This window comes from Entelurus aequoreus, linkage group LG18 (assembly GCF_033978785.1).
Source record: "Entelurus aequoreus isolate RoL-2023_Sb linkage group LG18, RoL_Eaeq_v1.1, whole genome shotgun sequence".
NCBI classification, from domain to species: domain Eukaryota; kingdom Metazoa; phylum Chordata; class Actinopteri; order Syngnathiformes; family Syngnathidae; genus Entelurus; species Entelurus aequoreus.
The window spans coordinates 29,042,570-29,067,189 of record NC_084748.1 but is presented as its reverse complement, the minus strand read 5'-3'; the positions used below and the strand labels follow the sequence as shown (position 1 = coordinate 29,067,189).

The 24,620-nt window shown below is 38.8% G+C and overlaps 1 protein-coding gene across 2 annotated transcripts in view; it reads right to left on the bottom strand.

Moving 5' to 3' along the window:
- The window catches only part of LOC133633992 (lysophosphatidic acid receptor 2-like), a 61,771-nt gene that overhangs the window by 24,169 nt on the left and 12,982 nt on the right, over positions 1-24,620 (bottom strand). For both annotated transcript variants that reach the window (XM_062026876.1, XM_062026875.1), the window contains one exon: positions 4,519-4,936. In XM_062026876.1, coding sequence (XP_061882860.1) covers positions 4,519-4,774 — 256 coding nt within the window. In that variant the 5' untranslated portion in view covers positions 4,775-4,936. The remainder of the gene's footprint in view (positions 1-4,518; positions 4,937-24,620) is intronic.

The window sequence follows — 24,620 nt, the reverse complement described above, 5'->3', positions numbered from 1 at the left end:
CATAGTGAAACCCAATATCTAAGTTACATTTAAAACAGCGTAGGTGGTACTGGGAGCAGGTGGGTAAAGTATCTTGCCCAAGGGCACTGCCTAGGATGGCAGAAACGGGGATCGAACCTGGAACCGTAAAGTTGCTGGCACGGCCACTCTACCAACCGAGCCTTGGTTTATTTGGTTAGAACAGTCACACCAGATGTGGCACACCGCACTATTATTGTGGAGGGGGAAGTGTGCTGTGCTGTTGTTCTCAGCTTGACGAATAAAGAGGTGAATTGAGGCTGTAAAAAAAAAAGTGTGAGCCTCTCAAGTTGCGACCATTGTTTCTAGATTAATTTAACATCGATGATGTCGTTCACAACTACACAAACAGATGAGATGTGTTGCGGGTGTATGGATTGTTTTTGCTAGTTTTAGCTTCGTAGTTTAGTCGCTGTTTCAATTGACCGTCTCGGCATTGTTGAGTTTAGAACGGGGCGGTGTGGTGTGTTGGGGATAAATTAGCGCTACCGGACTCATGATTTTTCCCAAATAAATGTCTCTTCTCCACACAATGACAACAGTTCACTTACAGAGTCCAAAACCAGTGAATTTGGCACGTAAATAAGAACAGAATACAATGATTTGCAAATCATTTCAATTGAATAGACTGCAAAGACAAGATACTTAAAGTTCAAACTGGAAAACGTTGTTATATTTTGCAAATATATATCGATAAATTGTATATACGATATCGGCTTGCATGTAAAATCTCTGGTACAAGCGATCTTACAAAGCTGGACAAACAGTTAACATTGAAATATTCTCCAATAGGCACACAAAGTTAATCTTTTCTTGTGTTTTAGTCAAGTCGTTTACAAAAGGTAAACATGGTAGGCTACTAGGAGCTCGGAGCTACACAACAGCTACCACACAAGCTAGACATATGCAAGAAGTGTCCTTAATTGAATAATTTCAAAATTTTACTGTGAGTCATGACCTTATTTTAATGAATTATTGTGACCACTGGTATCGACAGAAACAAATGATCATTCTTCTTCGACAGCAACAATCTGTCATAAAGTTAGTCTTTTAACAGGTCTCCCTTGGAAAAGAGATCTCTGATCTCAATGTGATTTTTACCTGGTTAAATAAAGGCTAAAAAAAAACTTAAAAAAATACTTGATCAAACCCTTTCTAAAATACCAGAATACAAAATAATGCAAGATTTGTGCTGATATCGTATCGGGTTTATATCGGTATCGGTATTGTATTGGAAGTGAAAAGGTTGTATCAGGACACTCCTACTATGAATGCTCATTTGATCTTATTACTGTACGTCAGTTATTCTAATTGAAAACATTTTATAAAATTAGTTACCCGAACTCTAACTGATAAAATAATGCATCAAAATGTGTTTTATTACCAATCGTATGTATATTCAGACCTGATATTTACCCAAGTACTCCAGCACTTTAAAGGCCTACTGAAACCCACTACTACCGACCACGCAGTCTGATAGTTTATATATCAATGATGAAATCTTAACATTGAAACACATGCCAATACGGCCGTGTTAACTTATAAAGTGCAATTTTAAAATTCCCGCCACACTTCCGGTTGAAAAACTCCTTTGGATATGATTTATGCGCGTGACGTCACAGAATCCACGGAAGTGGTTGGACCCCGTCGAACCCGATACAGAAACCTCTTGTTTTCTTCGACAAAATTCCACAGTATTCTGGACATCTGTGTTGGTGAATCTTTTGCAATTTGTTTAATGAACAATGGAGGCTGCAAAGAAGAACGTTGTAGGTGGGATCGATCGGTGTATTGGCGGCTAAGTACAATACTTACAGCAACACAAGGACTACTTACTACGCCTAGCCGATGCTTGCCGCCAAACCCACGGATGAAGTCCTTCGTCGCGCCGTCGATCGCTGGAATGCAGGTGAGCACGGCTGTTGATGGGAAGATGAGAGCTGGCTGGCGTAGGTGGAGCGCTAATGTTTTTAGCATAGTTCTGTGAGGTCCGGTTGCTAAGTTGCTAAATTAGCCTTAGCGTCGTTAGCAACAGCATTGTTAAGCCTTACCAGGCTGAGAATTTTTAACCGTGTACCGTATTTTCCGTACCATAAGGCGCCCCGTGTTATTAGCCGCACGTTTAATGAACGGCATATTTCAAAACTTTGTGTACCTATTAGCCGCCCCGTGCTATTAGCCGCACCTACGCTACGCTAAAGGGAATGTCAACAAAACAGTCAGATAGGTCAGTCAAACTTTAATAATATATTACAAACCAGCGTTCTAACAACTCTGTTCACTCCCAAAATGTAATGTGCAAATGTGCAATCACAAAAATAGTAACACTCAAAATAGTGCAGAGCAATAGCAACATCAATAACTCAACGTTGCTCATACGTTAGTGTCACACAACACACAAAATAAACATTTAAAGCTCACTTTCTGAAGTTATTACTCATCTACAAATCCCTCGAATTCTTCTTCTTCGGTGTGCTTCACTTGTTTTTTGACACCATCGATGATGTGGACGCGCATGCAGTCGTAGATCAACAGGAACGGCGCTGCGTGAAAAAAGTCACCCGGTGTCTTCGCGTAAACGTCTATCAACCACTCGCTCATCTTTTCTTCATCCATCCATCCCTTCGAGTTAGCTTTTATGATGACGCCGGCTGGAAAGTTCTCTTTTGGCAAGGTCTTCCTTTTGAATATCACCGTGGGTGGAAGTTTCTGGCCGTTAGCATGGCAAGCTAGAACCACAGTAGGACGACTTCTCATTCCCTGTGGTGCGAATATTCACCGTACGTGTTCCCGTTGTATCCACAGTGCGGTTCACATGAATATCAAAAGTCAGTGGAACCTTGTACGCGTGTCTCTTAGTAGGAGACATTTTGTTGTCTTTACAGAAACACACAAATGAAATTAAATATCCGCAAGCTTCTTCTTCTACGGGGGCGGGTGCTCACCTTGGCGGTTGCTTACAGTAGAAGAAGAAGCGCTTCCTCTTCTATGGGGGCGGTTGCTTACCATAGAAGAAGCGCTTCCTCTTTTACGGGGAAAAAAGATGGCGACTGTTTACCGTAGTTGCGAGACCTAAACCTTATGAAAATAAATATGAATATTAATCCATATATAAGGCGCACCGGGTTATTAGCCGCACTGTCTGCTTTTGACAAAAATTGTGGTTTTTAGGTGCGGCTTATGGTGCGGAAAATACGGTACATGGTTTAATAGTATTGTTGATCTTCTGCCTATCCTTCCAGTCAGGGATTTATTTATTTTGTTTCTATCTTCATTTGAGAACGATGCTATCACGTTAGCTCAGTAGCTAAGTGTGTCACCGATGTATTGTCGTGGAGATAAAAGTCACTCTGAATGTCCATTTCGCGTGCTCGACTCTCATTTTCAAGAGGATATAGTATCCGAGGTGGTTTAAAATACAAATCCGTGATCCACAATAGAAAAAGGAGAGAGTGTGGAATCCAATGAGCCAGCTTGTACCTAAGTTACGGTCAGAGCGAAAAAAGATACGTCCATCACTGCCTCTCTAATCCTTCACTGTAACGTTCCTCATCTACGAATCTTTCATCCTCGCTCAAATTAATGGGGTAATCATCGCTTTCTCGGTCCGAATCTCTCTCGCTCCATTGTAAACAAAGGAAAATTGTGAGGAATATTGCCTCCTGTGACGTCACGCTACTTCCGGTACAGGCAAGGCTTTTTTTATCAGCTACCAAAAGTTGCGAACTTTATCGTCGTTGTTCTCTACTAAATCTTTTCAGCAAAAATATGGCAATATCGCGAAATGATCAAGTATGACACATAGAATGGATCTGCTATTCTCGTTTAAATTTAAAAAAATCATTTCAGTAGGCCTTTAACATTTACTGTATGGAAAATAAGTGATTTTAAATAAAATCTGCCATAGACCTGCTCAGTGGCCTTGTGGTTAGAGTGTCCGCCCTGAGACTGGAAGGTCGTGAGTTCAAACCCAGCATCAAGGGTTGGAATTGGGGGTCAAATCACCAAAATGATTCCTGAGCACGGCCACCGCTGCTGCTCGCTGCCCCCCTCACCTCCCAGGGGGTGAAAATGGGGGTGGGTCAAATACAGAGGATAATTTCACCACACCTAGTGTTTGTGACTACCTTTGGGACTTTAACTTGTAACTTTATAATTAGGTAAAAAAAAATGGTTGGAAAAAAACATTACATTTTTTGTTTTTTTGTAAACAGAAGTTGTTTAAGAGATTTCAGCAAAAAGGAAAAAGAAATTCAAAAAATGTCTTGTCTCCCTGAAGGCTTTAACTGGATTAAAATTATTTCAAAGTGTATTGTTGATTTCTAAAAATAATTTTGAATAAAAATATTACAATTTAACATTAAAAAAACCCTCTTGGGAAATAATCATTCCATTTAGAGCAACACATTCATAGTTATGGCCAAAAATAGAGCAAAAATGTACCTGAAAAGACAAAAAGTCCCCAATTTACTGTGTGTGTTAATTGAGCGTACGACGTACCTGAGAAGAGGTCTGCCAAGGCCAGGTTACCCAAAAGGTAGTAGATGGGAAAGTGGAAGCGTCTATTTTTTAAAATGGCCCCAATAACCAGAAGGTTGGAAAAGATGACAATGAAGCAGACTGTCATGCCCAGCGTGACGACCACGTAGTCGCGGCCACGCCAGTGGTCGCTGATGGTCTTGTTACTCTTTTCGTAGAAAAACTTGACGGTGCGGTTGTAATAGCAGCCCTCTGTGTCGTCGCTCCGTATATCCATAGTGGAGAGGTCGGCGGGGCGCTCTGCGGTTCCTGAGAGAAGGGGTCAAGGCGTTTTCAGACAGGGAGATGAGGGGCGGAACTAGGGCGCCATTCAGACTCGCCCTCTCTCCGACGGCCTGCAGGGCAGCATGCCATCAGCTGCTCGGGTGAGAATGCTCATCTGTGGGACATACAGCAGACATTAAACATTGGAATGTTCTATGTTCTACAGCAGTGCTCATCAAATTTCTTGAGCTCACAGTCAAACCGCTGCACTCCAGAACTCAAAGTAATCTAAAGCAAAATGAGAGGAAAAAAACTGTACAAAACAAATACTGACTGAGCATAAAGTTTGTTTCCCCAGACAGAAGACGATAATTATGTGGTTTGATGTGTACAAGGTTTTTTTTTTTTACCTAATTTTGAGTCTTGTTTTTGCCGTGGTCCAAACGGAAAATCCAGTCTTACACGGGTAATCGTTATGGAGAATAGGTCGGCAACTAGCAACTATTCTGATAGTCGATTAAACATCGATTATCTTAACAATTAGTCGACTAATCGCATTATGAAGCATAAATCTGTTCAGGGGCTCTAATTTAGCCATCTGATTTTGAATGCAGCTTAAGATATTTTATCATAAGATAACTAACAAATATGACCAATCATTCAGAAATATGTACTTTTACTGTTAACTGTGTTGCTTATTACGAGCGTACGAAACCAAAATTAAGTATTCAACTTTTATCCATTTAAAAGGCCTTGTGCTGATAAAAAAAAAGTATTGTTTTAGTAAAACAACGGACAATAAAAATTGCGGAAATAAAACCTCAAAGCTATTTGACTAATTAGCTACCTTCCTCTTGATCAGGGGTGGGCAATTAATTTTTACCGGGGGCCGCATGAGCTACCCGAGCACTGCTGGAGGGCCACATCGACAATATTTCAATTAAATTTTGCTCAATAATATTTTTGATATATACCGTAAGATAAATAATAATAATAATAATAATAATAATTAATAATAATAGTAATACTTCAACATAGTGTGTGTAACAGCATTCCATGACTAATATAAATAAATTAACATTAATAATAAATGACAGTAAAATAAGCACACGTATGACTATGAGGAGTCATAGTGTAACTTTGTGTGGTGTTTGAGTTGTCCGACTTTTTGTGTGGCCGTAAACGCACCAGTGGTTTAGTATGCGTGTTGGTGACAGATGACAAGTTGGTTTTGGCCTGGTTTGTACGGCAGAAAATGACTAGTTTTTCGAGATAGAAGTGTTTTACTCATGTTTTTGGTGTGGTTATGTCCGAATATAAACAGTTTTGCTCAATAAAGTGATCGATATAATTCCTGTCCTCGAACCATCTCGATAGACGTTACAATAATTGAACGGTGTTCAATTGAACGGTGTTGACGAACACCGTTAAAGCCGCTTGTTGTCCTGTCACTCAAAGTTGCATTGCATAATTACATAGAATAAATATGTTTATTTTGTTTAGAATTCAGATGGGATTTGATTTGGTGCGCGGCATATATTTGCTGCGCGCAGCAGACGCTTGAGCAGTGCGCATTTGCGCAGGCACGCACCTTAGAGGGGACGTTGCTTTGCAGTCCATGTCTTGTTGAAAACACGCCATTCCTCATCAACTTTTGTCTTTTTAGCGTCTCGGGTGTAAACCGTGCATCACTTGTCGCTGCATGTGCACCTTCACTCGCAGGTTACACACGGACACACGCCCATAAATAATACTTTTCAAAATAAAAGCAGCACAGTTGTATTGCGCGCAGGACATAGATGTTTTTTCAACTTTATTTTGTAATTGCAGTTGTTCACATTCACTCACAATCACGCATACGTCCACACGGAAGTAATACAAATAACGATTTTCAAAACAAAAGCAGCACCGTTGTATTGCACACTCGACATAGATACTTTTTTAAATGTATTTTGTAATTTATAATTGGCCTCACGCGGGCCGGACAGGGACGCACAAAGGGCCGGATGCGGCCCGCGGGCCGCAGAATGCCCAGGTCTGCTCTTGATTGTAATCGTATTCAATAGGAATATAACTTGAGGTGGGGGAAATAATCAATTTTTAGATGCATCGCAGTTCAGACATGGACGATTATAGAATTGATTAGTAAACGTCAATAATCTATTTCATCCATCCATCCATCTTCTTCCGCTTATCCGAGGTCGGGTCGCGGGGGCAGCAGCCGAAGCAGGGAAAGCAGCCGAAGCAGGGAAGCCCAGACTTTCCTCTCCCCAGCCACTTCGTCCAGCTCTTCCAGGGGGATCCCAAGGCGTTCCCAGGCCAGCTGGGAGACATAGTCTTCCCAACGTGTCCTGTGTCTTCCCCGTGGCCTCCTACCGGTTGGACGTGCCCTAAGTGGCATCCTGACCAGATTATTGTAAATAGTGTAATGCAGACAGTTTTAAAATTTGGCTGACTGCAGCGAGCCACCTCACCGAGAGATCTAAGCAGCTCCATTACTATCGGGTATCTATGGTCAAGTTTTGCACACATTTTCATTCATTTAATAAATGTGGGAAATCATTTAACTGTTTCTTGTTCCAAATGAATTGGGGTTTTTTTAAGTTGCAAGTGATAAATAATACATTATTTAGTGAAACAAAAATAAATGTAAAACTGCATCAATATACATAAATTAAAGATGCATCAATAATTGATTTGGAATGAAATCGTAGCTCCTGAATTGTGAGGTGCCCAAAGATTCCCACCTCGAGATGTAACGGTATCAACATGTCACAATACAACATTATCACTGTATTTAGGCCGCAGTAGTCCAAAAAAAAGGCTTGGCAAAAATTCCATAGTGTGTGAAATGAAGTGGCAAGAATGTTTAGAATAAACACGCTTACTATAATTGAACACAAACAATGCTAAAATGTTCTTATCATATTTTTTACTACAGGCAAGTATTTCTAAGTACAAGTACTTGTGCAGGAACATCTACTGTTGTAAGCAAATATTTAAAAGAATAAATTATAGTTGATGTCTTTAAAGTAACAATGTAAACATCCAGTGTAACAATTAACAATGTGAAAACGCCAAAAAAAAAAACTACACTTTGTTTGATACCATCACGGTATTATTTAGAAGACTTTGAATCCGAAATACCACGATCTTTATAATACCGTTACATTACTAGTATTGTTATAATACTATAATATAATTATATCTAACTTACTTACAGGATAAACTGTCAAATGATATGAAACCATATGTTAATCACAAAGATTATGATCAAAGCTTAGGTCAGGCACATTACAAAAATAAATATTGATCAAATATACTGCATAAAAAGGGACTCATAAAAACTGATGAAAAGACCATTTACAGTACATGCAATCACACAGTACTAAAATAAATACATCCATTCATCGTCTACCGCTTGTCCTTCTCGGGGGCGCTGACGCCTATCCCACCTGCACTAAAACAAATACATTTGAACTAAATTAATAACAAATATTGCTAATAATAATATATTTTTTGGAAATAAACTGTCAAACTGAAGTGCAAATGAAAATACAGCTTCACCACTTCAGTCATAATTTTTGTGCTGTAGAAACTGACCACAACTAAGGAACAAATATTTTTTGGTAGCCCTTTACGGGGCGCCTATCTCCACTCTTTGATTGATTTTGAATTATGATTGTTTTTAATGTCAATTTTATTGTCTGATTTTAAATTGAAATTTTGATTATTTGTATTATTTTATATTTTAATTTTTGCCTTCTTGTAATTTTCTGTAAAGCACTTTAAATTGCCTTGTGTACAAATTCCATCCATCCATCCATTTTCTACCGCTTATAAACCTGCCTATAATTATTTGCTAATTCTTTATATTGACTGCAATATTTTTCAATTAAGGACACTTGTTACGTACGTCTAGCTTGTGTGCTATTGTGTGCTTATCTGTTGTGTAGCTGCTAGCTCCTAGTAGCATATAGCCTACCATGTACACCTTCTGCAAATGACTTTTTTAGACCAGTTGATCTGCCGTTTTCTTTTCTCCTTTGCCCCCTCGCCGGGTTATTCCGGTTCCGGTGACCATGGATGAGGTGCTGGCTGTCCAGAGTTGGGGCCCGGGGTGGACCGCTCGCCTGTGCAACGGTTGGGGACGTCTCTGCGCTACTGACCTGTCTCCGCTCGGGATGGTCTCCTGCTGGCCCCACTATGGACTGGACTCTCACTGTTATGTTGGATCCACTAGGGACTGTACTTAGAGGGGGGGTTACCCACACATGCGATCCTCCCCAAGGTTTCTCATAGTCATTCACATCGACGTCCCTTGTGTGGGCTCTGTGCCGAGGATGTCGTTGTGGCTTGTGCAGCCCTTTGAGACTTTTGTGATTTAGGGCTATATAAATAAACATTGATTGATTGATTGACTTCATTAAAATAAAAGAAAACACACACCTTGTGTGCCTCCGGGAGGGCATTAAGATGTTAACAGGCTGTCCAGCTTTGCACGAGTAAATGTGCTGCAACTGCTTCTATCGGAGAGTTTAGATCAGTGGTTCTTAACCTGGGTTCGATCGAACCCTAGGGGTTCGGTGAGTCGGCCTCAGGGGTTCGGTGGAGCCTCAAGCCACACCCGACTCATCGTGTACATAAAAACATCTCCCTATCTGCATATTATGGATACGGCAACAGCAGAAGTCAAACTATTTTGCAGGTGTGTAATTTGTTGTGAGTTCATGCACTGTGTTGGTTTTGTTCTTTGAACAAGGTGATGTTCATGCACGGTTCATTTTGTGCACCAGTAAAAAATCATATAACTTTTGTCTTGAATGTGAAAAAAAAACCATTTTATTTTTCACTAAAGAAGGGTTCAGTGAATGCGCATATGAAATTGGTGGGGTTCGGTACCTCCAGCAAGGTTAAGAACCACTGGTTTAGATGCAAGCCGTAGTAAAGTATCATTCATTACTCATGTTGATGCTGATATCGTGACACTCCTGATAGAAACCATTATACGTCTACATTTTACATCAAGGGATTTCTGTTCTGTAGTGCTTAGCCTGTTCAGGGTAACAGCTGGGCTGGAGTCTGACAAATCTAAGAAAATTTGCATGTTGTTTCTTTGTTTTATTGAAAAGTCCCGCATACAGATCAACTAACATCAGTAAATCTGTGAGCAAGTCTGCAATAATCCCTTTTGACTAACTATCCGTCCTTCATACCCGCCCTTTTGCTGCTTGTGTCTCCACAATGGAGACAGCAGAGCAGCTACAGCGGCGACACACCTCGCAATTACACAATCCAACTATGTAAAACAATCTCAATCCAAACATTCGCGCAAAGCCTCAGTGACCCACTCTTCCTACCACGGGTGCAACTAAGGAGGAAAATACCAAAAGAAAAAAAAAAGAGAAAATTGTGGCACGGGATAGAAGCAATTCAGGGCCACAAACATTCAACAGCTCAGAGAAAGAATTTAAAAGGCCATAAAAAAATGTATGGTCAGAATCCATTGTCTAAACATCTTAGCGGTGGTAAAACTTGTATATAGGATAATGGAAGACAAATCACCATTTTTACTAAGAAGTTCAGTACATATTTTTGGAGTATCCATTGTCAAAAGCTGCGTGGGGTACCAAAATAACTCATATTATATTCTTTTTTGGTATCCTCCTTTTCAGATAGCAACAACAATAGTGCAGTCCAAGCAACTAATTACTCCTATTTCATGAGAGTTCGAACCATTAGCAGCTTTACACCAAAAATGAGTTTAGAGTCAGAGAAAAAGTGCAGCTGCTGGTTACAATCAAGTACTGCACTCTATTTTGCTTAAATTTCTAATGAACTCTTAATAAAGTACTTCAAATTCACTAACATGTTTGTAAAAAAAAAAGAAAAAAAAAAGAAAATTGTCAACATTGCTATAGAAATTTGTGTTCATTTTTTTATTTTTTTTAATAATTCCTCCTTCATAAGATACACTTCAAGGAGTATATACTTGTTATTATTATACCCTGAGATGGGTCAATGCTTAACTGCAGCGTCAGATTTGAATAAAAACTGACACTCAAGGTCTAAAGACAATTTCAGCCTCTCAAAAACTACTGTAAAAATAAGCCTGTGCTGATAACAAATTTTGCTGCACAATGTATTAACCTACAAATTATTGCCAATAAACAATATTATTATCATTATTATATTAACCGCAATATTGTATACCCTGTCAAATGCAATGAACTTGCATTTCTTGTATAACTTAACATTGTAATTGCAATTTAAACTTTTAATTATACGGGTTACCATGAATTGATTTACGTGGACCCCGACTTAAACAAGTTGAAAAACTTATTCGGGTGTTACCATTTAGTGGTCAATTGTACGGAATATGTACTGAACTGTGCAATCTACTAATAAAAGTTTCAATCAATCAAAATAAAAATTGGGGGGAAATAAAAACTAAGGCTGAAACGATGTGGACGTAGTCGACGTCATCGGTTACGTAAATACGTCGACGCCGTTTTTGTGCGTCGACGCGTCGCATATTTACGTCACACTACCGTCATGGCGAAGCGCAAAGCAGACGATCAAAGCAGACGATCAAAGCAGACGATGCGAGCGAGGGGGAAAAATCACGCCAAAAGTCGTCAAAAGTGTGGAAGTATTTCAATACACAGCCTAATAATGTTGTTGAATGCACACTGTGTCGAGCGTAAATGGCCTATCATAGCAGCACAACGGCTATGAACGAACATTTGAAAAGAAAACCATCAACCATCAACTAGTCAATCGTCCGCGTGAGCATACGTTGTCATCATTACACAAAAACATGAATGTGTCATTTGTATCTGCTAGGGGTGTAACGGTACGTGTTTTGTATTGAACCGTTTCGGTACGGGGCTTTCGGTTCGGTACGGGGGTGTACCGAACGAGTTTCTAAGCTAAAGCTAACTTTAACTGCTAAAGTCTTAACAAGCTGCTTCGCTCCTGCCTCTGTCTCAGCACGCAGCATTGTCCCACCCACACAACCATCTGATTGGTACACACGAAGCATTATCAGCCAATCAGCAGTGCGTATTCAGAGCGCATGTAGTCAGCGCTTCAGCGTGGAGCAGATAGGTGTTTAGCAGGTGAGCATCAGGCAGCGGACTCTCCCCAAATGATAATAAACACCTCCCAGTCAACTACTAGTAACATCACTATGAGCCCGTTGACCTTCTAGAAACTTAAACTGCAGCTCAGCTCACTCGCAGTCCTGGCTTGAGGTGAAGGCTAATTACCTCTCAGTTCCAGCCACATCGACCCCTTCTGAGCGCCTATTTTCAGCTGCTGGGAATATTGTAAACAAGAAAAGAAGCAGAGCATGTAGACATGCTAACCTTTCTTCATTACAACTGTTAGTCACTCACTGGAATGAGTAGAATTGGTTATTGTGTACTGTGTTGGACTGGATGTTTATTTTGCACATTTTAAAAGCAATACTTAATGTTTACAGTGCTCCAGAATATTTAGATTGGCACTTTTTTGTATTGGATGTTTATCTTTATTTTTGCACATTTTAAAGCAAAATAAGCAATACTTTTACTTTTGAAATGCTTATACTATTGCAGAATATTAAGATTTGCACTGGATGTTGACTTTTATATTTGCACATTAAAAAGCAAATAAGCTACTTTTAATTTTGTTAAAGGTTAAAAGTTTTAAATGTTTACATTGTTACAGAATATTTAGTCATGTTGTTGTCAATGTTGACTGAGTGGCCATACTTCTTTTTTTTTGTAAATAAAAGCCATGCCTTTCGAAAAAACTGGCCTACATTTATTTTTTCATCTTCATTTTGAATAAAAAAAATAATCGGTAAAAGGAAAAATAATCTATAGATTAATCGAAAAAATAATCTATAGATTAACCGATTAATCGAAAAAATAATCTATAGATTAATCGATAGAAAAATAATCGTTAGCTGCAGCCTTAATAAAAACAAAATATACCCTGTCAGCAAAGTTTTGCACATGAATAACAATTACAACCAAAAGCAATAAAATAGGTTCAGTCTCTGTTAGGAAAAGGTGGAGGACCCTAATTTATACACAACCAAAACAATCAATTAAATCGCTAAATAAAGTTATTGTGAACAAAATGATCACAGTTACCATTATTATTGCAATATTGTTGAATGTGCTCAAAAAGTATTTATACACACATGCAAAACTTTTAATCAGGTTGTATTTTATTTTAATAACCCAACACAACACATGATACTTTCTTGGCAGAGGAAGCATTAAATTGTGTTCTGGCTTCATAAGAGCCATAGTATTTGTATTTGTGTTTAAATATGTGTATCTTCCATTTTAAATTGTTAATTTTTTAGAATGTTTTTTTTTAAATAAATGCGTGAGTGACCAGTTCTTTTTACTTCCAGTTTATGTGACGTCACGCGAGTTCACTTCCTGTTGAATGGACGTTCTTCTTCTTCAACACGACATTGTGGAGTTCATATTGATCACTTTGTGCAAAGGCAGCACAGCCTTTATGTTCAATATGAATACTGTATTTTAGTTGTTTAAACAGTAATGTGTTTCTTCAAATTAAGATTGGGTTATGACGTTTCTTATAGGAAAATATGTTCATGTCACTTGTTTTCATGTTAGCACTTAAGCTATCTAGCAAGTTAACGCTAGTCCTTCCATAGGTTTATCAAAGTTCAGTTGTCAATCACGGTTTATGCGATCATCTTAATTTATTCCGATAATACTAACCGTCGGGAGTTTTACAGCGGTTATCACTATTGCGCCCGCAGCTGCTAAAACCGATGCAAAAGAGTGACCGCTCTTGTAACTTGGGTTGTAAAGGTATTATAAATACTGGGGTATTTCGGTTTCAAAGTCTTCTAAATAATACTGTGATGGATGACGGTATCAAACGAAAACTTGGTGAGTGTAGTTTCCTTCTGGCATTTTAGCATTGGCCAGGTCTGTAAATAAACTACATCTCCCAGAATCCTCTGCGTAGCGCGGGACCGGCAAGGTGGGGGCGTGACACGGCGTAAGCAAGAAGTGAAGTGTTTTTGTACTCGTTTTTGTACTTGCCGAGGTAAGAAAGTGCTTTCTGCAAAGCAAAGGGTGACACTTTTTTTTGAGTGTTTCCGAGGCGACACAGAGCCAGCCAGTCACGGCGTACTACACGGGGGGAAATCACAAAAAAAAAAAAAGTTTAACGCAGGTAGGGTTGGGTGGTATACCGGTATTAACTATAATACCGGTATATTTAAAAAATACTGCATATATTTGAGACTATACCGCCATACCGGTATCTTTTGATGTGCCTTTGTTACGGCTGTTTGCTCTTGCGCTAGACTGACAAAGCACAGGGCATCTTCTTTGGCTCATCCCCGCGCTTTGTGTGTACAGAGGCTTTTTCTGACGCAGCGCATGATGGTAACAGTAGGTCCTCTCTGCTGCTTGCTCTGTGTGTCGAATGTTTAACTACAACTTGGTTTAAAAGTGCCTCTCCCCATAGACCAGCCCTGGGCATTCTGCGGCCCGCGGGCCGAATCCGGCCCTTTGTGCGTCCCTGTCCGGCCCGTGTGAGGCCAATTATAAATTACAAAATACATTTTAAAAAGTATCTATGTCGAGTGTGCAATACAACGGTGCTGCTTTTGTTTTGAAAATCGTTATTTGTATTACTTCCGTGTGGACGTATGCGTGATTGTGAGTGAATGTGAACAGCTGCAATCATTAATTACAAAATAAAGTTGAAAAAACATCTATGTCGTGCGCGCAATACAACTGTGCTGCTTTTATTTTGAAAAGTATTATTTATGGGCGTGTGTCCGTGTGTAACCTGCGAGTGAAGGTGCACATGCAGCGACAAGTGATGCACGGTTTACACCCGAGACGCTAAAAAGAGAAAAGTTGATGACGAATGGCGTGTTTCCAACAAGACATGGACTGCAAAGCAACGTTCCCTCTAAGGTGCGTGCCTGCGCAATTGCGCACTGCTCAAGCGTCTGCTGCGCGCAGCAAATATATGCCGCGCACCAAATCAAATCCCATCTGAATTCTAAACAAAATAAACATATTTATTCTATGTAATTTTGCAATGCAACTTTGAGTGACAGTGACAACAAGCGGCCCTAACGGTGTTCGTCAACACCGTTCAATTGAACACCGTTCAATTATTGTAACGTCTATCGAGAAGCTTCGAGGCCAGGAATGATATCGATCACTTTATTGAGCAAAACTGTTTATATTCGGCCATAACCACACCAAAAACATAAGTAAAAGTCTTCTATCTCGAAAAACTAGTCATTTTCTGCCGTACAAACCAGGCCAAAACCAACTTGTCATCTGTCACCAACACGCATAGCACTAAACCACTGGTGCGTTTATGGCCACACAAAAAGTCGGACAACTCAAACACCACACAAAGTTACACTATGACTCCTCAGTCATACGTGTGCTTATTTTACTGTCATTTATTATTAATGTTAATTTATTTATATTAGTCATGGAATGCTGTTATACACACTATGTTGAAGTATTACTATTATTATTAATTATTATTATTATTATTTATCTTACGGTATATATCAAAAATAATATTGAGCAAAATTTAATTGAAATATTGTCGATGTGGCCCTCCAGCAGTGCTCGGGTTGCTCATGCGGCCCCCGGTAAAAATTAATTGCCCACCCCTGCCATAGACTGTACGGACTAAGATACTGCAGTATAGCGGCTGATTGGCTGAAAAGTACTTTTAAACTTAACTTAACAGCAGACGGCCTATACCCGCACACAAGAGTGAGGCTATAAACCTAACGTAATGAACAAAAATTGCTAACTAATTACTTTATGAGAATAAACAGATTACGTTACTACTTACTGTGCAACAAAAATAATCTGAGTACTCTCAACACCAGTTATCGAGCCGTAAAACACTTAGGCAACCTTAAGCACTTTGCACGTTTAAGATACCGGTATAAACCAGTGTTTCCCACACATTCATTTATTTGTGGCGGCCCGCCACGAAAGAATTACGTCTGCCACAAATAAATTTAAAAAATAAAAAATTTAAAAAATTTAAATATATATATATATTTATTTTTTTTGTCCTGTCCAGCTCCTCAGGAAAATCATATAGTTGATGTAGATGCCCATATAGGCTATTCAGATTTACTTTACAAAAGAGAAGTGTAGGATACTTCTCTTGTTGCCTTATTTGTATTTGACCACTACGGTTTTCTGTTTATTTGTTACTGACTGTGGCAGGACACCTCTGCCTCTGTTTCACTTTATGTTGCTGGTAAATAACATGGTTGTAGTAGTAGGCTAAAGTTAAATTGTTTAGTATGCACTAATTAAAGGGGCAGAGCTTTAAGAAACATTTTAGCTTTTATATTTTATAAGATATATTTTTTGCAAGAACCACAATTAATAAATATATTTCAGTGAATAAGTTATTGTTCAAATCTGTATATAAATATGTACATAAAGTGTTGTAATTATATTGTAAAATGGATGGATGGATGGATGGATGGATGGATGGATGGACGTTTAAAACAAAACTGTTATTATTAATTAGTAAGTATACATTTTTTGAGCCTTTTTAGAGAAAATCATATCATTGTAGTAAATTATGCAAATTACTCAATGATGTCATGGTGACCACGCCCATAGTCACGCCCATAGCCACAGGTATCTTGGCAGTTTATGGGAAACACTGTATACCGTACACCGCCATTCAGATTAAAAATACCATGGTATCAGTTTTGGTCTATATCGATTAAAGGCCTACTGAAACCCACTACTACCGACCACGCAGTCTGATAGTTTATATATCAATGATGAAATCTTAACATTATAACACATGCCAATACGGCCGGGTTAACTTATAAAGTGACATTTTAAATTTGCCGCTAAACTTCCGGTTCGAAACGCCTCTGCGTGTGACGTATGCGTGTGACGTAGCCCGGCGAACACGGGTATGCCTTCCACATTGAAGCCGATACGAAAAAGCTCTGTTTTCATTTCATAATTCCACAGTATTCTGGACATCTGTGTTCGTGAATCTGTTTCAATCATGTTCATTGCATTATGGAGAAGGAAGCCGAGCAAGCAAAGAAGAAAGTTGTCGGTGCGAAATGGACGTATTTTTCGAACGTAGTCAGCCACAACAGTACACAGCCGGCGCTTCTTTGTTTACATTCCCGAAAGATGCAGTCAAGATGGAAGAACTCGGATAACAGAGACTCTAACCAGGAGGACTTTTGATTTGGATACACAGACGCCTGTAGAGAACTGGGACAACACAGACTCTTACCAGGATTACTTTGATTTGGATGACAAAGACGCAGACGTGCTACTGTGAGTATGCAGCTTTGGCTTTTTTTTGCGTATGTACGTAACTTTTTTTAAAATATATAAGCTTTATGAACCTTGGGTTAGGTGAACGGTCTTTTGGGCTGAGTGATTGTGTGTGTTGATCATGTGTTTGAATTGTATTGGCGTGTTCTATGGAGCTAGGAGCTAGCAGAGGAGCTAGGAGCTAGCATAACACGTACCGTACCGTACGTGCGCGTCACGTACGTAACTTTTTAAAAATATATAAGCTTTATGAACCTTGGGTTAGGTGAACGGTCTTTTGGGCTGAGTGATTGTGTGTGTTGATCGGGTGTTTGAATTGTATTGGCGTGTTCTATGGAGCTAGGAGCTAGCAGAGGAGCTAGGAGCTAGCATAACAAACACGCAGGTGTTATTATGCAGGATTAATTTGTGGCATATTAAATATAAGCCTGGTTGTGTTGTGGCTAATAGAGTATATATATGTCTTGTGTTTATTTACTGTTGTAGTCATTCCCAGCTGAATATCAGGTACCGTGAGTATGCAGCCTTGGCTGCTAAACATTCGATAACTTGACCGTATGTGCGCGTCACGTACGTAACTTTTTAAAAATATATAAGCTTTATGAACCTTGGGTTAGGTAAACGGTCTTTTGGGCTGAGTGATTGTGTGTGTTGATCAGGTGTTTGAATTGTATTGGCGTGTTCTATGGAGCTAGGAGCTAGCAGAGGAGCTAGGAGCTAGCATAACAAACACGCAGGTGTTTTTATGCAGGATTAATTTGTGGCATATTAAATATAAGCCTGGTTGTGTTGTGGCTAATAGAGTATATATATGTCTTGTGTTTATTTACTGTTGTAGTCATTCCCAGCTGAATATCAGGTCACCCCCGGCTCTCACAGCATCTTCCCTATCTGAATAGCTTCAACTCCCCACTAGTCCTTCACTTGCACTTTACTCATCCACAAATCTTTCATCCTCGCTCAAATTAATGGGGAAATTGTCACTTTCTCGGTCCGAATCTCTCTCACTTCATGCGGCCATCATTGTAAACAATAGGGAACTTTGCGTATATGTTCAACTGACTACGTCACGCTACTTCCGGTAGGTGCAAGCCTTTTTTTTATCAGATACCAAAAGTTGCAATCTTTATCGTCGTTGTTCTATACTAAATCCTTTCAGCAAAAATATGGCAATATCGCGAAATGATCAAGTATGACACATAGAATAGATCTGCTATCCCCGTTTAAATAAAAAAAATTCATTTCAGTAGGCCTTTAACCCTAACCGTAGGAAATAAGATTGAACTAAAAAGCTACTTGATACATTCTCAATCCACCCATCTTCTTTTGAACTGCTTGTCTGTTGATGTCGCGGGGGAGCTGGAGCTTATTCCAGCTGCACTTGGGTGGAAAGCAGGGCTGGACAAGTCGCCACCTCAAACCGTCAGATATTTGAAGCCAGCAAAGCAAAACATCAGTTTGTATGGTGTTTACATTATTAGAAGTTATATTGTTAGTAAGCCTGTTAAGTCATTATTTTTTAAATCAGATTAATCACACTATTGAGCTGTAGATGAATTATCACAGGTTATTACTAGCTTGCATATTTAAAATTTGCTTAAGAAAATACCCCAATATTTGGACAAAAATGCAATTTTGCTGTCAGAATTGTACCCATGTACGTTTTTAAATGCTTTACTTAACTGCAAGTCAATAATTTGCTTAAAACTTGGTGACAGTAAGTATAGTAATAATTAAGAGCACATTTTGAAAGCATTTGCAATAAAAAGGCAAACAAGGTACAGATAGTAAACACAACCATAAACAACTGTAGTTTGTGCAGTATTTACATCTGCATTTACTCTTCCTTTAAAAAAGAAATACACATCTTAGAATGATAATTGCATTCTTTAGATGCATATAAGCTGAGTCAATTAAACATCTTGAATAGATTGTATTTTACACCCTACAGTATAAGTTGTTTAAAATGGGTACAGCAGGTTATGTATAAAGTTTTCTGGCAGCTGAAGGAACTCTAATTCATTTCATTCTGTCCCCTAACTTTGGGCCCTCAGAACCGTTTCATTTGCCGTATGGAGGCAGAGCTTATCACACTTTCAAACCTTACAAGACCAGTTTAAAAGCCACAACTGAAGAAAAGACAGACAGACGGAGCAATTTATCGATGACAGCAAAGTTATTGAGTTAATTTTTATTTACTGGTCAATTGATTGACTTACCTCTATCAGCACAGTCTTTCAATTTTATAAACAAAATTGAATGCTTCTGGACATTGAATTCAATGCTTTTTAATGCCATTTAAGGTGTTAATTTTTGCAAAATTAATGTTATGCTTTTTAATGCCCCACAGGAACTCGGTATGTGCATTGCTTTAAGATGCTATTTTAAACTTGTTGTGCGCCGGTGATAAGAATGTTTGTCGCTGCTATGCCAACAAAGTCTGCCTTGTCTTTTAAAGTGAAATTGGCCTCCTCTCATCATTCATCTTTGGACCGTAAAACAGGTGCCAACTTTCCAGTTTACACGCGGTCATAACAAATGGTGTGATTGATTTTGATTCATTTATGATAACGCAATAAGTTTATTTAATTAATCACATGCGTTATTGTTGACAGCCCTAATTGTTAGTTTACTTTTTTGAGAAACATTTTCTAAACTCTGTAGAGGACACTGCTTCCCATAATGTAAAAGTTGAAAGACACTAAAGTGTACATTATTGTTTTACACTTCTTACACTGGATGATTCAATTGTTACTTTAAAGACATTAACTGTAAGGTTTTTTTTAATATACAGTATACATTTGCTTAAAACAGTAGCTGTTCCTGCACAATTATTTGCACTGAGAAATACTTGTTTGTAGTAAAAAGATATGACTAAAACATTTTAACATTTATGTTTGTATTCAATTACAGTAGTGTGTTTATCCTAAACATTCCTGCCACTTCATTTTACACACAATGGCATTTTTACCAAGCTTTTTTGAGACATATACCGCAACATCGTTCTGTGGCCTTAATACCATGATAATATCGGACCGTGAGATTTGAAACCGTTACATCCCTACTTGTAACCCATAACGCATGCATACGGTGATTATTGACGCTGGAAAATAAAAAAATTATCGTTGGGTTAATTAACTTATCAAATATAGGGCCAGGCCTATATAAAAATATAATTTATTATACAAAAACCCGTGAATGAAATGCATTTGAACTTGCATTTGCTCATTAAAGGCCTACTGAAATGATTTTTTTTTTATTTAAACGGGAATAGCAGATCCATTCTATGTGTCATACTTGATCATTTCGCAATATTGCCATATTTTTGCTGAAAGGATTTAGTAGAGAAAATCGACGATAAAGTTCGCAACTTTTGCTCGCTGATAAAAAAAGCCTTGCCTGTACCGGAAGTAGCGTGACGTCAGAGGAGGTAATACCCTCACAATTTTCCTTTGTTTACAATAGAGCGAGAGAGATTCGGACCGAGAAAGTGACGATTACCCCATTATTTTAACGAGGATGAAAGATTTGTAGATGAGGAACGTTACAGTGAAGGACTTGAGAGGCAGTGATGGACGTATCTTTTTTCGCTCTGACCGTAACTTAGGTACAAGCTGGCTTATTGGATTCCACACTCTCTCCTTTTTCTATTGTGGATCACGGATTTGTATTTTAAACCACCTCGGATACTATATCCTCTTGAAAATGAGAGTCGAGCACGCGAAATGGACATTTAAAGTGACTTTTATCTCCAAGACAATACATCGGTGACACACTTAGCTACTGAGCTAACGTGATAGCATCGTTCTCAAATGAAGATAGAAACAAAATAAATAAACCCCTGACTGGAAGGATAGACAGAAGATCAACAATACTATTAAACCATGTACATGTAACTACACGGTTAAAAATGCTCAGCCTGGTAAGGCTTAACAATGCTGTTGCTAACGACGCTAAGGCTAATTTAGCAACTTAGCAACCGGACCTCACAGAACTATGATAAAAACATTAGCGCTCCACCTACGCCAGCCAGCCCTCATCTTCCCATCAACAGCCGTGCTCACCTGCGTTCCAGCGATCGACGGCGCGACGAAGGACTTCATCCGTGGGTTTGGCGGCAAGCATCGGCTAGGCGTCTGCTATCAGGGTAAGTAGTCCTTGTTGTGTTGCTTTAAGTATTGTACTTAGCCGCTAATACACCGATCGATCCCACCTACAACGTTCTTCTTTGCAGCGCAGCCTCCATTGTTCATTAAACAAATTGCAAAAGATTCACCAACACAGATGTCCAGAATACTGTGGAATTTTGTCGAAGAAAACAAGAGGTTTTTGTATCGGGTCGATGGGGTCCAACCACTTCTGTGGATTTTGTGACGTCCCGCGCATAAATCATATCCAAAGGAGTTTTTCAACCGGAAGTGTGGCGGGAATTTTAAAATTGCACTTTATAAGTTAACCCGGCCGTATTGGCATGTGTTTCAATGTTAAGATTTCATCATTGATATATAAACTATCAGACTGCGTGGTCGGTAGTAGTGGGTTTCAGTAGGCCTTTAATATTATTGAGACCCTGTGATGGGTCAGTGATTGGCAGGAACATTCTTTTTAATGCATTGTTTTTTTCCACCATTACAATGTCGTTTTTTAAACGAAAAAAAAAAAATCACACTTGAGTTCTTTAAGATAAAAAATGTCAGTTCCTCAAAAAAAACTACTGTAAAAATACTACACATTGATATTTTTTCCACTCTAAACAAGTCAATTTGTACACTTTGCTGCATGCTTTAAGTAAGGAAAAGTAGTGCCATCTGGGGGACAAATAAATAGGGCTGCAGCTATCAATTATTCTACTAATCATCGAGTAGTTTGTTCAATTAATTAAGTAATCAAATAAAACACACTTTTTTCCTCAATGCGTATTGTAGGGGAAAAAGTTTAAATAAATTGCCATATCCTTCTTTCTTTTTTCCTAATAAATACACACGATCAATATTGAAATTGCATTTTAAACAAAAATGACTTGAAAGCCAGTAGTGCAAATTGAATAATGGTGTAAAAGGATTGCATTAGTTTATGTAAAGATAAATGTGGAGTCAAAAGTTGTGTTTGCAATGGTTGACAACAGGAACAAATGTGTCACATTTTTGTGTAGCGTTGCCATTTTTTATTTTTTTTTACCAATTTGAGAAACAATGACAATTTTAAAATGCTTTGAAAAAATGAATACCCCTTCCCAGGTTTATGGTTGTGTCAACAGATATTAGTCACTTCCTTGTGTCAACGGCAGCAGAAAAGACAAACTGGACATATGTCAACATGTTTTGAGCTGATGTTTTCTTTACTTTCTTTTCTTGGGGCGGTGTGGCTCAGATGGTAGACCGGCAGACCAGAAACATGACGTTTCCTGGTTTGAATCCAGCTTCTGCTATCCAAGAGTACGTTTACACTGCAGGCCAAAGTGGCCCAAATCTGATTTTTTTTTTCCTCTATCTGATTTGACTTTTATTAGACTCCAGTGTAAACATGCATGTGGCCCCAATGTGGCCTCGGCATCACTTGCATGCGCTAAAGTGCAAACAGAAAAGTTCACTGGGAGGAAGTCGCTACAACTACGAAAGAAAAGTCGCCACCATAGATACAATCGCCATACCTTAAAAATTAGTGTATTTCAACATGAAAATAAAGTATTATAATGTATGTTTATAGTAGGGGTGTAACGCTACACAAAAATGTTGGTTCGGTACGTACCTTCGGTTCATTTTCGGTACAATAAGAAAACAACAAAATATAAATTTTTGGGTTATTTATTTACCAAATTTTCAAAATCTTCCACCAAAAATATTTTTCTTAGTGGAATTTTTGATGTTAAGTAATCGGAGCCTTGGATAGGTCAATAATTCATAATAACATTGATTTTTATTCAATATTATGTTTTGAGCAATGACAGTTTGAAAGAAAAAACAACAACTTTGTTTTATTAGTCAACATTGCAACTTTTTCTAAATTACATTTAACCTTTAAGCTTTTTTATTTCACTTTTGTTATGTTTTTGTTTATTTTAATAGTATTTTTAGAATGTGCCGTGGGCCTTTAAAACATTAGCTGTGGGCCGCAAATGGCACACTTTTGACACCCCTGCTATAGATAATAAAAAATTAAATCTGATAAATCTATGGATAAAAAGCAGAGCCTGGCGACGCATGCGCGTTTATCATAACTCTCTCGCTCTCTCTGTCTCTGCCCCTCCTTCACGAATGCTGCTGCGCGCACAATTAGTTTTGTTTTTAACCCCTTCTTAACACCGAACGTACATTGAAAATACATGCAACCCTAACTCAAAATGCCGGACATTTGAGGCATTTAAGAAACCCCGCCCTGACAGCTCCGCAAAAGAGGACATGTCCGGTCAAAAGAGGACTTATGGTCAGTCTATCGTAGCCGGTTAGCTGCTAGCATGCCGTGTGTTGTGCATTGTTTACACAACGTGCGTTACGCTACTTAATATGTCCGTGTGGAAACTTGTTCCGTACACCTCCGAACCGAACCGGAACCCCCGTACCGAAACGGTTCAATACAAATACACGTACCGTTACACCCTTAAGTTTATAGTGTAATATATTTGGGAGGGTTCTAATATTTTAAAGTTAAAGTAAAGTTAAAGTTAAAGTACCAATGATTGTCACACACACACACTAGGTGTGGTGAAACGTGTCCTCTGCATTTGACCCATCCCCTTGTTCACCCCCTGGGAGGTGAGGGGAGCAGTGAGCAGCACGTCTGTGTCACTTGAGGACAAAAAAATGTGATTTGGTGTGCAGTGTAAACAGGCCTAAGTCACTTCTGTTGTGTCCCTGGGCAAGACACTTTACCCACATTGCTGCCAGTGCCACTAACACTGGTCAAATGCAGCTTAAATGTAGAAAATGGGTTTCTCAATGTAAAGCACTTTGAGTCACGAGACAAAAAGTTCTAAACAAACAGAATTTACTTCACTTCACTTGAATCGACTCAACAGTCTGTGCATCCACTCTCCTCGCAGCAGTGTAGCGTTTCAAGTGCTTTGTGGGTGAACATGTTTTTTGTTTTACAGTTTTGGTTTGTGTTGCACGAATAAGCACCTGAACTGCACACAGACATAGAACAAGGCTTCACGCAGGTGGCAGGAAACATTTGTCACTGTCAGAAGCGAGTAGTCTATCATGTCCTGTTGCGCTACAGTTGACCTTTGATTTCAGATCCTGTCTAAGTGGCATGTACACACAGTCACACACATCAGTCAATCACAGGACACATACTGTATAGACATTATGGACAAATTAGTGTCCAAATAACCTAACATGCATGTTTTTGGGATGCCAGCACATGAAAACATCGAAAATACATTCGAACAGAGATTCGCACCTAGATCTTCTGACTGACTTGCCAATCTGTATTTTACCATGGTGTTCATATTTCTAATAATAATATCAATAGATGAAGCTTGCTTATATTCACCAGTAC